At 41.7% G+C, this 18,155-nt stretch overlaps 1 protein-coding gene across 16 annotated transcripts in view; it reads left to right on the plus strand.

Annotated features, from left to right (window-relative positions):
* The first annotated feature begins 714 nt into the window (after positions 1-714).
* Positions 715-18,155, plus strand: part of prom1a (prominin 1a) — a 94,735-nt gene continuing 77,294 nt past the window's right edge. For 6 of the 16 annotated variants that reach the window (XM_085789158.1, XM_085789172.1, XM_085789157.1 and 3 more), the window contains exon 1: positions 963-1,313. In XM_085789158.1, the coding sequence (XP_085645284.1) occupies positions 1,064-1,313 (250 nt within the window). In that variant the 5' untranslated portion in view covers positions 963-1,063. Of the gene's footprint in view, positions 1,314-18,155 lie in introns of all 16 variants that reach the window. The other 10 variants (XM_085789159.1, XM_085789166.1, XM_085789160.1 and 7 more) reach the window with 5 other exon arrangements.

An 18,155-nucleotide genomic window follows, 5' to 3' on the forward strand; every position in this document is an offset into this window, starting at 1 on the left:
ATCGATGACACTGATCCAATACTGTATAATGATACAAACGCTGCTTCTTTCTGCATTTTGACAGTTATACAATGCAGATTTTCTCATTAAGTTTTGAATGCAGGTCGTAGAGCACACACAGTGTAGTTTTGGTGTTCAGGACAAGTTTTAAGGTTGTTTTATTTATGCTTCACCCCATTTCAGATGATTTTACTACAATTACTTGAGGCTAATCTCATATTTTGTTACACAACAGTATTTAAATGTTAAAATCAGCTGCACATGAATGCTTCAGTGACATTGATCCAATCTATCTGTATAATGATACAAACACTGATTTTATCTGCATGAGTGCTTTTATTTTGACAGTTTACACACCAATTATATTATTTATACCTGTGTAAAGTTTTGAAAGCAGCTCATAGAGAACATACAGTGTAGTTTTGGTGTCGATGCTACATAATCTGAGAGATCCTGGAGATGCAAAGTGGATGAGTGGACTCATTGTTCCCAGTCAGCCCAGTTGACCCACAGTGCTGAGTGAGGAGACAGTAGAGATGCTGAGATACAAGCTGTTGCTGTTCTCTCTCTCCATCCTCCTCTCCCGGCAGGAGGAGCGCTTCCCTCTGGACCGGTCCTCCTCCTCTTCCTCCTCCTCCTCCTCCTCCTCCTCCTCCTAGACGCGGCGGCGGCGGCAGTAGCGGTGGCGCGCACCCCCGCCCGCTCCCGTGACGCACAGATGCCGGAGTGGTAGCGACAGGCGCGCTCATCTCGATGGGACTGAAGAGCGGAGAAGAGGGGAAGAGATCAGCCGGTCTGAGCCTCAGAGCGCGGGGAACGATGCTCGTGAAGAGTCTCTCCGCGGGCAGCGCCACTTAAAAAGCTGCGTCCTTCTTCCATCTGGACACTTTTTCTTTCTTTATGTCTTTCTTTTTCTTTTTTCTTTTAAATACCGTCGTTTCTCGCGCTTTCCCCGTTTGATAAGGAAGAGCAGAACCTTCCGGCACACGCTCATCTTTATCTTCATCTAACCCCAGTTTGAAGAACAAGACCGTCCGGCGGTCCGGGTCTCGGCTTGGACACGATGTGGAGGACCGGGATCCTCCTGTCTCCGCTGCTGCTGCTGCTGCTGCTGCTGCTCCCGGCGTCCGGAGAACTCCAGCAGGAGGAGACGGAGCCGCGGAGACTCCCACCCCCGGGAAAGTTGGATTTCGGTTATGTGCCTGCGGGAGTTTACGAGACACTGGCCCACTACGAACCGGGACCGATCGGGATTCTGTTCCACATGGTGCACACCTTTCTGTACGTGGTGCAGCCCAGCGCTTTCCCGCAAGGTAAGAGAGAGAGATGGCTGGTTTCAGGGAGAGGGGGGAAACACCGGGGGAGATGTCACTTCTTCTGGGAGCGTGAGATTATCTCAACAGTGTTTGGAGTGATTCATACTGTAGATATGAAAAGGAGCGGATCCTGTTTGGATTCTGGGGTCAGTGTAAACCCAGATCCGCTTCAGGTGTGAATGTGTCCAGTTCCACTTGTTCCTGCGCTCTGATGTGTTTAAACGACTTTTCAGGAGTGGATGGATGAGAGTGAGTGTCGGTCTTTTCCTCTCGGCTCTGTGCGTCACGCCGCTCCGTGTCGCTCCTCAGCGCGCGTTTTGATTTGCGCGCAGAGCTGACAGCAACTTGAAGGTGGTTGTGTGTTTGTGTTTGTGTTAGTGTGTGTGTCTGCCCGCGGCGCGCGCTGTGTCGGCATAATTACAAATAATGAAGATCTTGCTGACAGCATCACGTGATCTGTGGCAGGTTTTACACACACACACACACACACACACACACACACACACACACACACACACACACACAGTTTGTGTTGTTGTTGTTGTTGATGATTGTCAGGATGGGAGAGTGCATGTTTGTCGGTGCACACCCCGTCCTCCCTCCCGCCCCACCCCCTCAAGAGCGCGTGGCTCAACGTTTAATACAATTAGAGCTGACTGCTTAACCAAACACACATGAGGTGTGTGTGTTTAATTGGGCAGTGGATGCTTAAAAAGATGCACTTCCCCTCCCTGCGTCACAGTCTGTGTCCGTACTACAGCGGAACATTCTGCAGATTAGCAGCTTCTCTAAGTCACCTTGTTAATTGGGTAATCCCATAAGCCCCTGCGCCATATGTGGTTGGCCTTTTAGTTTTCTAGTTTGTCACCAGCACTCAGGGGGCTAATCCTAGTATGGAGCACACATACACACATACACATACACACAGACAGACCACTGCCCAGTGAAGCAGTCAGTTCATTCATGGGTGCATTTTCAACCAAACGATGCAACACTAAGAGTGGAAATCATGTGGAAGTTGTTGATCCGTGCACAACAAGTTCAGCCTCTTGTAAACACTTTCTCACAAACCGTAGTTTTGTCATTCTTTTGATTAGAAAACACCCAGAGGAGGAGGAGGAGGAGGAGGAGGAGGAGGGGTGGTCATTATTATGTTCTAGATGGCGCAAGCAAAGGCCATCTGCTTATTAACAGCAGCAGTGCACATGCCATGAATGATGTTCAAGCACGACACGTCCACTGATCTGTCAGATGGGGCTGGATGCATCGGGGCTGGTTTGCAGCAAAAAGCACCAGGAGTTTTTTCTGCAGCATTATGTGAACAGGAATTCCCTCTGCACCGTGTCGCTCACTGATGATGGGAAACATAACTTGGAGTCACATTAACATCAAGTGAGGGGGGGAAAAAAAGAAAGAAAAAGAAAATCGTTTCCACTCCGCTGGTTTGTGACTGGAGGTGGTGCAGATGTCGGAGTGGAGCTCTGTTTATATTGGGTGGATGTTTCAGCCTCTGGTGAGCCACAGTGTTAGCCTTCGTCCAGCAGACATTTCAGGAATGAATCACTGAATCCTGGAGCAAACAAACTGCTAGAAAATAAATAAATAAATCATCTTCTAAAATCTTGTAGTCAGTGTTTAAAGGGAGAGTTCACACGATAATCACAAGATAAAACAGCAACAGCAGCATCGATGTCAAGAGTGAAGTGCAGGCATGCTCCATGCTCCAGTTGTTCACAATCACATCTCGACTGTTATTAATACAATCAATTATTGTTTCATGATCATAAATGTTTTGTCTATAAAGTGTCAAAACAGAGAGTCAAACACTCAGAGGAGCAGAGGTGACGTCTTCACTTTGTTTCATCCCGTTATTCCCATGACCCGCTGGGCAGCGTCATCGAAACCGAAAGTAAGGAGGCCCTGGTCGGCTCGCCCAGCATTTCCACCATTAATTAAAATAACAAAATAACAATAGAGACAAAACGATATATTTATCGAAAATGGAGCCATTAACAAGTGTGGGTAATGTAGATTCATCCACATTAACGTGAGACTTAATAACCAAATAGAAACTCCTTGTTGTCCCTTTAATCAACTGAAAAACAAACAACAGCTGCAACTACTTTGTTTATCTACTCATCATTCCAGTCATTTTTCAAGCAAAATACTGTGAGAAAAAGGCAAATATTTACAGATTCAAGCCAATGAAATGACCAGAAATCACTCACACCAGATCATTTAGTAGTGTTTTCTTTGCTTTTCCACTTTTTGATAAACAAAACAAAGAGATTTTCTTCAAAAAAGAGACTTTCTTAGATGAAACATATTGAAAGATTAGACTTTTTTTGAACTCATATAATCATCAGTATGATTATTGGCCACCATCCAGTACCAGATGGATTATGAAACATATCCTATACATGGAGGCAGTGCTGTTTTCAGTATCAGCTGCTTATACTGTAGTAGCTCTACACTGAGCGTATACAGTAGTAACACACCTTAACAACACTCCTGATGTAAGTACCCAGAATTCAATCTGCCTGTTGCGTCGCTCTAACCCCATAAACACCTCTGTATGTAAACTGAGCATCATCTTGTTGTGTAATTAGCAACAACACCCCAGCATCATGCCACAGTGTTTCAGTTCATGAACGTCTGATTCAGTCCAGTGATGCGTTCACTGTCTGCACGAAGCTGTCGGGGAGGGAGACGTGCGCGCGCTCCCCCGGCTCGTAGGAGGTGTTATTAACGAAGAAGCAACAAACGTCTATCGGCGACGCCCACGCGGAGCAAATCAACAGTGACATATTCTCTCCAACATTTTCTAACGGCTTTTCACTGCAGTGTTGTTGAAGCCCCTGCAGGAGCAACTACCCCCCCAACTCACACCTACCCACACTCTTCACCAACACACAACTGCTACATGCCAAGACAGAGACTGATGTATGTGCAGGATCTCAAACAGCCTTCAGACATCACGTCGCTGCTTTGTGAAGCCCTCGACACAATGGCCCTTTGTCACTCAGCCACAGGTGACTGTTATGTAAATGTTCGCTCCTCCTTTGTTCAGATGTGACAGGAGTTTAATGGAAACTGCAGTTGTGCGACGTTTTGGCACCTGATGTGAGAGGAAGCCGAATCGCTGCCGGGAAACAGCTGCAGGTTGAAAAGTTTAATGATATGAAGGAGGAGGAAGAAGAAGGAGACGATGGAGAAGAAGGAGAAGCAGTGTCTTCTGTTCAACCTGCAGCAGCAGCACTGATGGATGCTGGGACTTTATTGTACTGTTAATCAGTGACCAGTGTGACCCCCCCTACTCCTCCACCTCCTCCCCTCCTATAGTAAGTGTGAGTGTGAGCGTGCACGAGCTCAGAGTGGAGCTGGGACTCGGCTATAATCTCCCTGTTTGCTCTCAGTCTGTATGTAAAGCGTTTGCCTGGTTATTCATTTATTCATCGCTGCAGTCGACAGGGATGAGACTTATGAAAATAAAGAAGATCTGATTATCAGTGCGACTGAACATTCGAGACACGATGGAAATGTCTCTCCACATCTCAACATCTAACTAGTGTGGATGAAGTTTTGTACAGTTCAGGATGTCGATTAGATTTAGAGACTATTTTCCTGAGGCTACACGTCACTGGTGGGGCGACAATCAATACAGCATAGTGTCGTGATAGTGTGCGTGCCAATATTGTATCAATTCACTGTTGCCAAGTATCCATCTTTTATTCTATAAATGGCAAACACAAATTCAAATGTTTGGTACTAGAATAAGTTTGATGGACAAAACGTTGTTTTATTTAGATGAAACACATGATGACAGGGTTTTTTCCTTTCAGCAGCTGCAAAAAGGTCAATGTATCACAACATATGCAACACTCAGTTTATCATAAAATGATTGCAGAATAGTAATTATATCATATTGTGACCTAAGTATCATAATAATATTGACTCTGATAATTCCCACCGCCTACTACTACTACAATGATCCAGGGTGTGTGGCCCAATTCAAGGCTCATCACAGGTAAACACTTAGATAATCAGATAATCCTCAGGTGTGTTGTGTCCAGTCCCATTGTTTAACGGGCTGCCTCTGACTGAAATACAGGGAACAGCCAATGAGAGCCAGCAGAGCAAGAAGCGTTACCAGTTGGATGTTACGTAGTACTATTACAGCTCACAAACACGCCCGCTAACTGAGTCAAAAGCTAAAATACCAGAAGCAGAGCATCTAGTGGAACTATGGCAACAACACAAGCATCTTTATAATGTCTCAGGAAAGACAGAGGAGGGTTGTCGTCCGCCATATTTGTCTTCAAGTTTCTGAGATATCCATGGTGAAATCTTTACTACAAACAGCTGTAGTGTCTGTATTTGTAGGATTATAATGTTAAAACTGGGTTGAAACCTTCCTAACATGTTTTTAAAACCAGCCTCACATGGTGGAGTGAGGAGTGTTTTGCTCAAGGACAAGGACACACAAGTGAACATGGAAACACATCAGAAACCAGTGGCCCGTAGCTACAAGGAACTTATTTCCACCCAAACTAATTAATAATAACAATAATCTAACATATTGATGGGATTTAAAGCGTCTTCTTTCTTCTTTTTTTTTTCCATATAATTAATCTTGGTGTGTGTCGGGCATCACTGGAGAATAGAGGAGGTGCATTAAGCTCCTTCTGCAGCTTTAACTGTATCATTTCACGCCCGTGGCGGAGCGCGGCTGGGGAGACGATGCCAGCCACTGTTGTGCAGCAGCAGCTCCCTGTTGGAAAGTGTTTCTCATTAGTGTCTGTGCTCCTCTCTTCTCCACAAACCGTGCCTAGGTGGAGTTCAGACAACACAGAAAGACTGGTGAAAAAAAAAAAAAAAAAAAATCTGGCATTAATTCAGGGAAAGTAACAGTTGCCAGGGAAACCCCATCGGCAGGGATCATGGCTGCTGTGTTTTGGCCTCACCTCGCTCGCTTATGCATGTCTCACTGCAGCAGGAGTGATCAAAGGTGAGACATCAGGGCGCACATTTGCAAGGTAGATTCATACAGCTCAAGTTATAAGGTCTCACCTCATGTTTGTTATTTAACACTCATCAAAAGAGAGTCCACCGTGTGTGTGTGTGTGTGTGTGTGTGTGTGTGTGTGTGTGTGTGTGTGTGTGTGTGTGTGTGTGTGTGTGTGTGTGTGTGTGTGTGTGTGTGTTTGGTGCAGCACAGAGGCAGAGAGGGACTGTGTGGCGTTCACTGAAGGACGAGTAGACATGAAAGAAAGTGAAGAGGAGAAGCTTCAAAAGATTTCTAACCAAGGACAAAGCAGAGATCGAAGCATCAGAGGAATTATAAAGTAGAAGACATTTTGTTTTCTTTTTCTTTTTAATGTCTTTCATCTTGTGAGGAGCAAACACACACACACACACACACACGTACACACTCACAACATTGGTCATGGAGCGTTTTCGGGTTAAATGCTCAGAAATCTCAAATAAACTCTAAACTTTTAGAGAAAGAGCCAAACTATTGATTCTGTTTAAATTCAGTCTTTGTTCTTGTGTTTGTGACTTTTTCAATGTTTCCTGTGGACTTAACATTTCCCAGAGAAACAAGACTGAACTTTTTTAAATCTTCACTCAAAGTAGCGTTATTGATATTTAAGGTCAAATATAAATGGACTCTGTCACAAAGTTTGTAGATTTGCAAGAGGAAAACGAAAAAAAAAGGAGGTTAAAATGGAGGCGTGTTGGCTTCAGGCAGAGAGGACGATGTGTCTGTGTGTTCATAAATCAACTGTGTTTAGAGATGTTAAGTGAAAATGTCTCACAAAGGTCCCAATGTAGGACATGGTGTCGGGTTGTCTTGTCTTTCTTGACACTTTGAACCAATAGACTGACTTCAAACTCTAGACTCATCAGACATGACCTCATAACTTATTGATCTGTTTACCCATAGGAATATAATGACAGTGCAATCTTACATTTTGTATTTTTCTCATATATTTTAAAGCATGACGACACTTTTCTTTCTTATATTTGTGCACATACAGTATTTTTCTTGTGTATATGTTTATACACCGTTGCCTATAAAGTTGGAATAATTTGGTTTTCAGACACATTCCTCTTTTTATTCCTCTCCATACACATCAATAATCACCTTTGACCAGGTGCAGGGATCACATACTGAGTCCCAGTTACCTAGGTGAAACAAATCCATGCTTGTTGTGGACAGTATGCCACGATGTCTTAACGTATTGATCCATGTCAGGGGATGGCCATACTCACTATTACTGACTGAGTGACATTTGAAAGAGTAATAATGGATGGTCTTATGCATGAAATCCCCTCGAATATGTGTTTCTGTTGAACTGACCAAGGTTGAATCCCCCCATTTTTGTTTAAGCCTGAATACACAGTTTGCAAAGTGGTTTAATTTTCAGTCATGTTTGGAAGAGATTGATCAATAACGTTTTGAAAAGATATACACTACACATCTATCAGGAATAAATCACATTGTCACAATCATTTCATGAGAAGAGGTTAAAGAAAACCTACATTTTATTCCATCTTTATAGGCAACAGTGTATTATCTTTATTTCTATTTCTATCTGATCTATTCTTGGAGCAACTATAACTGTAATTTCCCCCCGTGGATCAATATTCATATCACTGATTGTCTCTATCTCTGATTCTGGCTATGATACAGGTGATAAATAGCTCAATACTGATCAGATCAGATCTATCACAAAGTGTGAACAGTGTATGAGCGATTGTGCCAACTGATGATAATGTCAGTGATTGACAGTTTGTTTTCCCATTAGAGTAGTAAATGAGTATTTCTAATGGTATTAAATTAACATAACATTAAATTAGCGCTGCCACAGTTTCATCTGTATAACTGCATATAAATGTGCTTCCAACACATCTCTCTGATCAAGTGCTGCTTGTTGAGGGGATCAATACACAAATAGACACAGACATTATTTGTTATGATAATATTCTGAGGTGATTAGTTTTATTTTGTCACTGTGACCCAACATGGCTCCTTCCACCCAGAAACTCAGTCCAACATAATCACTTAAAATTAATGTTTACATTTACATACTCTACAAATTAAAACATGATAGCATAATTTTTTTTGCTTATAATTTATTCAAAAGTCTATTAACATCATTACAGCCTATTAAACTAAACAAGTACCAATTACAAGCATGGCAAATCACTGCCAGTGGATTAAACTGCACACTGAGCCTTTTTAACATTTTATAGCTAAAGTGGAAATGTCAAGAAATTATGAGCCCGTGTCTCTTCAGCTGTTCGTTTAGTAAAGTCGACCTCTGTTAACCAGCATTTTGTCCGTCTCTTCTTATAGTGGCCTAATACTAGCAGAGTTTTTTTAAAAAGTTGTCAGGGCTTTGCCTTAATTTGGTCGTGGTGATTTAACCTTGAACACATCGAAAGCTGTCCAGCGACTCTCCTGGGTTCAATTTAATGCCACAGAGAAAAAAAAAAAAAGCCAGAATAAAAATGTCTCAGTTAAAAAATGAAAAGCTTTGCCCGTAGCTGTGTCCACACCACAAGGTCTGCAACAGCTACAGCACGTCGTACAGTAGAGGACGAGTGGTGGAGGAGTCTGCAGCCACTGTCAGGACGCAGCAAAGTGATTAAAGTGAGTGTTCTTCAGCTGCGAGGTCGCGGCCCGAGCTCCTCGACTCGGAGCATCTGCTCTGCTGAAGTGTCCTTGAGCAACACGCCGAGTGGTGTGAGTGCTGCTGACCGTGCGCTTTAACAACTGAAAAATACAACTATTTTGCAATGATGGAGTGAGACGGGAAGAGGAGGAGGAGGAGGGGGGGGGGGGGGGGCTCAGTCATGAGTCATTATTTTTCATCTTTTTTTTTCAAACACTTTCCTAATTAGAGATTTCTTCAGCCGTCTGCACATCTGTAGAGATTACCATTAGACGCTGTGATGATCCCCCAAAAGGGCTTAAATTTGCAATCATAATGTTTGGCAGATCTGACTCATCTCTCCATTCATAATATCAAAATAAATAAATAAAATAGAAGTGGAAACATCAATGACTTTACAGAACGTACAGCACATGGGTTGAAACGTTGTTGTTTTTTTCACCAACAGCCTCGTCTTCACCTCAGGAGAGGTGCAGGAGAGTTTTAGCTGGACTCTGACATCTGGATCTTTATATTTCAACATATTGAAACTGTAAAATATCAGCTGCACCAAATCTAGCATGTTACATTTAGCCGTGTAGTCCTGACCTATCTGTGTGTCTCCCTGAGTGGGATGAGGTTGTCGGTGCAGTGGGAGCTTTGAGGTGCACAAGGTTAAAAACACAAATAAGCACACTTAAATTTCACTGGATAGAAAAACTAGGGCCAGATTTGAGCCTTTCACAGACATGGGTATCGAGAAAATTACGTAAAGACTTTTGGATGCCTTCAAACTCTGCAGGTGAACTACAAACTGTCTGGAAATGACATCCTTGCATTAGTTGATTCACCCAAGAGAAATGAGAAGAGTTGTGTTGTGTTCACTGGGTTTGTGGGTTTGTGATGATCTCATTTACATAAGTTTGCTCCACACAGAACTGTAGGACTGAATACAGTGTTTAATTATTCAATATAAGCTTTTTGACCTTTTTGTTGTTTGTTTCATTTATTCATATTTCCTAAGAGAGTTCACTGCAGTGCTGCGCTGACACCATGTTGTATAATGAACGTTATCTATTGTTAAACAGTAAAACGTTGAGCCTCTGATACAAATTTGTCACAAGTGTTTGAAGCATACTAAAGGAATCATTGCAAAAACGTGTGTTTATTTATGCATTTACTCATTAAGATTGGTACTGACATGAGCCCTGGTGCAGAGAAGACTTTATAGACAGTGTGTTGCAGACGGCGCTGGTTCCTCAGCAGTTCAGACCAACAAAGGTCGTCTGGAGCAGGAGAAACACAAGACAGGAAGAAGACAGAGGGGTTTTATTTTACAGCAGTTATTCTGACCTGACCTCAGCAGCAGCCTCTGATCCACAACAACAGACTCTCACTGAGTCTCTTTCATCTGCCCCTCTGCAGATAAGAAACAGCAGAGGTTTGTTTTCTGTGACTTAATATTAACTACAGTACCTCAGCAGCACAATACACTGTGATAATTTTAGCTTATTATTTTAGTTAATTAAGAAACACACGGAAGCTACAGCTCACAATAGATGCGTTTAAACATCACTTTGTCGGGTTTGGTTCAAAGTATCTGCACTCATTCACTTTTAATACAAAACTTTTTAACTTCTTCTGTCTGAAATCTTTTTTTTTACAAAAAAGGAAATTATTTTTTTATTTATTTATTTATTTGGTTCATTTCGGGCATGTCAATTAGTCATCATCATCACACATCATCTCAATCCAATTAATACAATACACATGACCGAAAGGGAAAGCGGGAGAAGCAAAAGCTTATCTAGTCCCGCCCCCAATTAAGAAACTTTACTCGTATGAATTTCCAAACGCCCGTCAGAAACGTCACCTTGAACGCACCCTGAACGCAAGTTTCTTAACTGTCGATTTTCAGGAACTTTGCCAACCCCGAGATATCCTCACCTGCTCATTATTCATTTAGTCTCAGTTAATTAATCATGATTTTTTTTTTACCCAATTCTCCTGCATTCATTAAATATACGAACGATCAAGTTAAATCAGTCAAGGTTGGTGTGATTAGAAAGTACAGACAGTTTTTTGTTTTTTTTTGACCAGAATGTAGCTAATCGTGTTATTTTAACGAGCTGGAGATGTGATTCAGAAACGTGTAGCGAGCCGAGTGGTGCAGGAATGTGTTTGACCCTCGGCCCCTCGATGAGATCAGCAACCAGACGCTGTTAATGTGGATCGAGGTGGAAAAACTCCTCAAACTATGAGATAACAGTGTCAGGATGCACCGGCTCCACAACAGGTGGACAGAGGAGGGTGATAAGAGCTGATGCAGAGCAGAAACAGGTCGATCAGTTTCTGCTGGACTGGACTGGTTTTATTGTTTGGTGTTGATTTTATGCAGTTTTATTGGAGCGGTAGTAATAACATAAGACGTAATAATGCGTTGTTGTATAAACATGTATCACTAACAACAATAATAAGCTGCACTAACCCTCCATTATTGTCTTTTGTCGTGACGGTGACCTACAGTACAGTAATCCAGGTCTTATGAGCAACGCTGTTCATTCATTTATCTTTTGTCATTAGTGTCATTATGAAAGTCGGTGTGATTCTGAACGAAGCTGAAAAGAAAATCTATCGGCTACAAGCTGCTCGCTGCAGGATCCTCTATTCACTCCAGACAATTGACTCTATTGACTCGGAGGACAACAACTCCGGCTGTTGCTAGGTGACGTTGCTGTGACAACAAACAACTGAGCCAGGATCAGAAATCTGGGTGAATGACCCTGAGATTTTGTGGAGCCCTGTTATGTGCAGCGTCCTGTTTTTTTTTTGTTGAAGTGAAAAGAGGAAGCTGCACTTTCAGACAAAGAGGTCAAAGAACCACTTTGGTTTGTCCGTGGTTCAGTGGTTGAGTGTTTAATTACTGCTTCACATTGTTGTCAAAGTCTCAAAGGTGAGTGACAATCTATATTTGATATTTGTGTTTTTGTCAGGTAAAGTGTGACCAGCACCAGTGAACTCTAATATTCAATCATAATCAAATCCTGTTGATAGATTTCTCCCAGGTTTCATTTGTTCATCAAATGTCTCTTAAAGGGGTAGTTCAACATTTTGGCAAATTGGCCCATTGCCATAATCCCTATAGTTTTAGGAGTAGGTTTGTTACCTTTTAATTGTCGGTGCAAGCTATTTTTAGAATGGTGGAGCTGCTCATAGCTACGCTACGGAGGGGGGGATTTCTTGGTTTCCCTCATCAAACTCATCAAATACACAATCCAACAACTCCAAAACGCTCTGGTGGACAAGTTGTGACCTGCACATTCACCACGCTATGAGATAATAACAGAACGTTACAGTAGGAGACGGAGTTGCTTTCGAGGTAAATTCATGCAAAACCGCTGATGTGCGTTCCCGTCTGGGGCAGCTTTTTCGGCAAGCAGTCTCTGCATTTGCCTCGAAAACAACTCTGTCTCGTAACGTTCAGTTATTCAGTTTGATGAGGGAAACCAAGAAATCCCATTAGCCTCTGTAGCGTAGCTCTGAGCAGCTCGCGGCTCTGCTCCGCCATTCTAAACAGCTTGCACCAACAATTAAAGGTAACGAACCTACTCCTAAAACTATAGGGATTATGACAATATTGAATTTGCCAAAATGTTGAACTATCCCTTTAAAGAGCCATTTGGTGGAAACATAACTCATGTTCCTTGTTTGCTGTGCATCGTCCACAAATTCACACAAACACTCACAGAGGAAATCAGATCACGTAGCCGCTTTTTTCCATTTCTGCATTTTGTGCAGGATTAGATATCGACCCCCCCACCACCACCGCCCCCACCGCCCCTCGAGGGCCCCCGGCACAAACATGTCAGGATGTGAGAGAGAGATGCATTCATGTCCTCAATATTTTAAACTTTCCACAGCTCACATCTGCTGCAAACAAGATCAGATGTGATTGTGAGGATTCATCAAAGCATGACTGGACTGCTCCTCCAACATTATCTAATTATAGAAGCGTCTAACCAACATATTATAATGATCCGCCTGCTTCACAAATCAGACAGTTTTGTATAAACATCAGTTTACATTACGCAATGCATTCGTTAAATCCCGCCTGCTATGAATTAAAAAAAACAAAAAACGATCGGTAATTTTGCATCTTTGCAAGAGAGATCTCCCTGAGCCCTGAGTCGTAACGTACTGTTGCAGCATCTGCACGACAGGAAAGTGATGTACGCGGCCCCTCTGCAGTATTTCTGTGCTGTCACATGCTGTCATGTCACCGCGGTGACAGTGATGGCCCCCGGCACCGGGACGCTTCAGGACACAAACACGGCTCGGCCTCACTCGCCTGCAAACATAATGCCATCTGACTGCCAGAGGCAACGTGTCACGGCAGCAGTGTGAAGGTTTTCATCAGGAGCCGAGGAGCCAACACACACACACACATACACACACACACACACACACACACTCAACAAGTTTGGCACATTTACACACAGGCCTAGTTTGTCATTTGTTGGATGCATGTCTACACGGTGACATACACGATACTTCATGTATTTGTAGCCAAGAAGATTGGCTCAGCTCAGTTACACACACACACACACACACACACACACACACACACACACACACACACACTTTAACACTGTTGATGGAGCCTCGACTAAAACTGATGCTGCTGATTCAGATTCAAGATGCATCGTTGCATCTGGACTCAAAATGATCTCATGAATTTTCAATACACTGAGCTGCAGCAGATAAAGTCCACTGTGCATTAAGACGTACACACATTTCTACATTCATGTTTATTCATTCATCCCCGACAGTTTGTTGCAGCATCGACAGACTGACTGATCACCAAACTCATTATGAGCTCATGTGCTGTCTCTCTGTCTGTCATTGTCCACCAGTTTCTCTCATTCTCCATTTGTTTCGGTGTATTTTGTTACCTGAGACCTGCAAAATCACACATACAGTGTACGCATCAGTCTGTACTGCTGCTGCTGCACATTTGCATCCAAAAGAAGTTTGTGCTGCATCTTAAAGTGACTTCACATTGTGTGTGAACTGTGAACACACTTCAAGGGTGTGGAGCACGAGGTGGCGGATGATGTGTTGATGGATTTTTAAGTCTCTGGATTCAGTTCCTGTGAGTGAGTTTTCACTTCTTGTCTAAAGTGTTACTGTTGTTGTTGTTGTTGTTTTTTAAATACCAGAACAAACAGTTTTAATCAGTCAGTGAAAAACAATTAATAAATGCTCAGTAGAGTTGCACTGTATGATGCCCCCATGTTATAATAGCTACTATGCTGCTGTGCTCTGTATTCAATCAGCACTGGAAACAATCCCCCCCTACTGTATACTCCCTATAGGTTTTGTGAATAATAAAATATAAAGTAAAAGCAAAGCGGTTGCAGATACAAGTTTATTAATGAGCAGTAGAGCAGCACCAGGTCCAGTTCATGTCATTCTGGCTTCATCCAAACCACAGTCCGACCCGAGGCCCTTTGCTGCAGGTCATCCTCTCTGACTTCAGACACAACTTTATTTACCCCAGGAGGCTTCATTCACTCTCAGCTCACCAGTCACATCAGAACAAAACAAAACAGGAGTCAGGACACACAGCAATCGATTGACTAATGATTCCTTCAGCTCCTGGATCTACGCCGGTTTCTCCCAGAGAGTCTGTCAGCAAACGTTCACAATGTTGTTAAGGCTCCTTCACAGACAACCCATATAACCAACAGATAAAAGAAGACGTTAAAAGACTTTCTATAAGAGACTGATAAAAGTTACAAAGAATAGTATAAGATACATTAAGATGGTAGCCACTTCAGCAATCACACTTAAAGCAGAAGTAAGCGATCCGGTCGTTTTCGCTAATGCTGCGTTCGAGGCAGGCTTTTGAAATCGTAAATTACAGCTTCAAGTCACAACTTACGACTTTGTAGCGTTTCAGGCAACCCACTCGTGTTTTTCCGACCTGTTTTACCTGTGAAAGTCACTATAACGGCCACTCGTAACTTCCGACCCGTGAACTCGTACCAGATAGAACTGATACAACTTCACAGGACGGAAAAACACGAGTCTACGAGTTTCCTTGAACGCACCATAACAGTCCTCGTCCCTACGTCGCCACATTCACGGCGTCCCTTGGCTGCACACACAGCCCTGCATGCCGTTCTCTCTCCTCATTGGATAAAAACTGTAGGATACGATAAATGTTTTCTCCTCGGCTCAGAGCAGAGCAGAGGGACTGACAGACCCGTGTTTCGGTCCAAACACTCTATGTAAGTGATTGCTGTCGGAAGATATAACTATTTAAGACTTATATTAACACAAAAATATCACTTACTTCTGCTTTAAGGCTGGAGTCAAACACGTACTTGTAAGTGTCCACAGATTCAACTCTATCTCCTTTAATGATGCTGGTTTTTGGATTTAAAAAGTTCTTCTTAAAATCAATAATTAGCTTCTTTGTGTTTGTCACATTGCAGCACAAAAGCTGATAAGACAAAGCCACAACTAGACTCAGTCTCTCCTCCTCTCTAACTGTAAATTTGCATTAAGCTTAATTTTTGTATCTTTAATATCTTTGTGGTTCATGGTTATAAACACAAGTTAGAGTGTCTATCTATTGTCATTTCGAATTCATTTAAGAACATAGGGTTAAAAGTTTCCCCTTAATTCATTCACATAAAAGCTTCTTCACATTCTCCAGGTTCAGATTCTCAATCATGAAGAATTCCTACTTTTTTGCCTCTTTTATTGCGTTGAATTAAAAAAAAATCTTTGTGTTTTTTACTGTGGGTATATTCAATGGCTTCATTTCAGGAAATTCAAAAGACAACAAAGACGCTTTTCAGAAGAGGTCAAACGTACAAACTGGTAACGTTGTCGTCACACACACACGCAACGGATTCATTTACACTTAATCTGCCGCTCCGGCTTTGTGAGGGAAGATCTCTCTGCACAGTGAGAAGACAAAAAGTAATATTGTACAGCACTTTAATTCCTCGCCTGCAGCTCCAGGCCTGTGAAAAGAAAATCAAAATAGCCCTCAGCTACATGTTGTTACTCTTGAAATGGATCCACAAATCTGGGATTAGTCTCTGTGAAGGCTCAGCCTGACGGACGCGGTGGACGGCCGTAAATGAAACACCTCGATGTGAAATAATTATTCTGAATGTGACGCATGTAAAACGCAGGGTAAAAGGTAAATTCAGCACTTTAAGTATTTAGTATTATGATTATATTATAAGAGAAAGATGTGAAGTCAATACAAATTCACATTTAACACATCAAAGTGTATTTTTTATCTACTTTTATCACCTAAAGTTCGGTTTATGTGACATTTAAATCAGCATCAACTCGTCCTAAATAATGACTCTGGTTCATTTATTGTGGTTTTATTGAGCTATTAGAGTCTATTAGGTCTTTTATGTCTCCATGTCCATGTATTAGCATTTATGAGACATTTATGGGACCATTGAGTCTTTGTTTATGGGTGACACAGAGGTGCTCACATGCAGTGAGAAGGTCAGAGGTCGGATCAGTTTAACCTGCCACTGAACATTTTAATGTTCAGGCTGCCAAGACCAAAAAATAAATAAATAAATAAGTGTTGGTGATGGACACTTTGCTATTTTAGGCTCCAAATCTGTGAATGATGTTGACAGGTTATTTGCTCTCAGCTGTCTGACACCCTGCCAGCGCAGGACTGAACCACAATCTGCCTCGGTTTACATCAGGAGGAAATTTATTCATGTTGATGCACAACAATTCATAATTTTGCTCATTAAATGATAAAGGCATTTAAAGGCCTTTTTTTTTGCAGAATTAACATGCTGTTATTAGGCATGAATAGTTAAAGGGAGGAAATGAAAGAGAGTGAAATTATGACCCGTGTTTAGGGCTGTCACTATCATTAAAATTTTAGTTGACGATTAATTGCCATACAAATAACTGCCATTAACTCTTTTTCTGATCAATTTATGCCACTATTATTAGTATATAGTATAGATACATGTACACAAATCCAAGATGCTTATGTCAATAGATGCTCATCAGGATGCGGTCATCGAATATTAGAAATTAAGCACCTCGGGAAAAACAGTTTGCGGCGCTCTACCCATGTGTCTTTAAACCATAGAAGAAGTTGGTGCAACATGATGATGTCATTAAAAGAGGACCAATCAGACCTCAAACAACAAGGAAATAGTGATGGAAATACGACATTTCTGTTATATATCCAGCTGTTTTTATACAAATCAATGGAAACAATTTAAACGAATGTAAAATGATTGTGGTCAGCTAAAATACTTGCGATCAGGCAGTTGTGTAATAATTGTGACAGGCCTAGCTGTGTTGTGGAAGTTCAAGTTCAGGTGAAAAGATAGATTTCCGACATGACATACACTACTACCAATAATAATATTGATAAAGCACTTTTCATGGTAATCAAAGTTTATTTACATTAGTTTAATTGGACATAAACACATAAGGGCATTACTCAAGAGGAAGTTTTTGATCTGGTGCTCTGCTGTAAAAGATCTAATTTGAAGAAGACACAATATGCATGTCATTGTAATTTCAGTTGAAAATTTTTGCTTTTCTTTTCACTGAAATATAGGCTATATACTAATAATATTGTTGGTCTTGTACCAAACAAACATGTCCCTTTAAGTCTTGAGAATAGGTTTTGTTGTGCAGGGTGACACATTTAACCTTTACCAAAAACAATCTTGATCTTGATTTTACATCGCAGTTAACTGTGCAGCTCTGATTTTAACTCTTCAGTTCATCCACTTTTTACAGCTGTATTTCCACTAATGCAGCAAAAACTGATTAACTCTCTCTTCTGACATTGCATTTTTTTTTCTTTGCCCTGTTCTGTACCTGGTAGTAATTGCTGCTGTAAATATATTTTGCAATTCAAAGGAGAATCCAGTGCTGTATTGTCATCCAGCCACTCAGACCCCCGACTGTGACGGCTGCACTCTAAACCTTTTTGTGCGTTAATCATGTCAGAGCCGTTGGTTACAGGCTGTTTGGTTACCTGTGAAGGGCGTTCAGATTATTAGCGCTTCAAAGAAAAAAGCTTTTATAATTAGAGGCTGGTCTTTTGAGTTTTTTTTAATATATATATATATTTTTTTACAAACTGTAAGACTCCA

Source organism: Trachurus japonicus, chromosome 10 (genome assembly GCF_045865225.1).
Source record: "Trachurus japonicus isolate A0001 chromosome 10, Traja_1.0".
Lineage (NCBI taxonomy): Eukaryota > Metazoa > Chordata > Actinopteri > Carangiformes > Carangidae > Trachurus > Trachurus japonicus.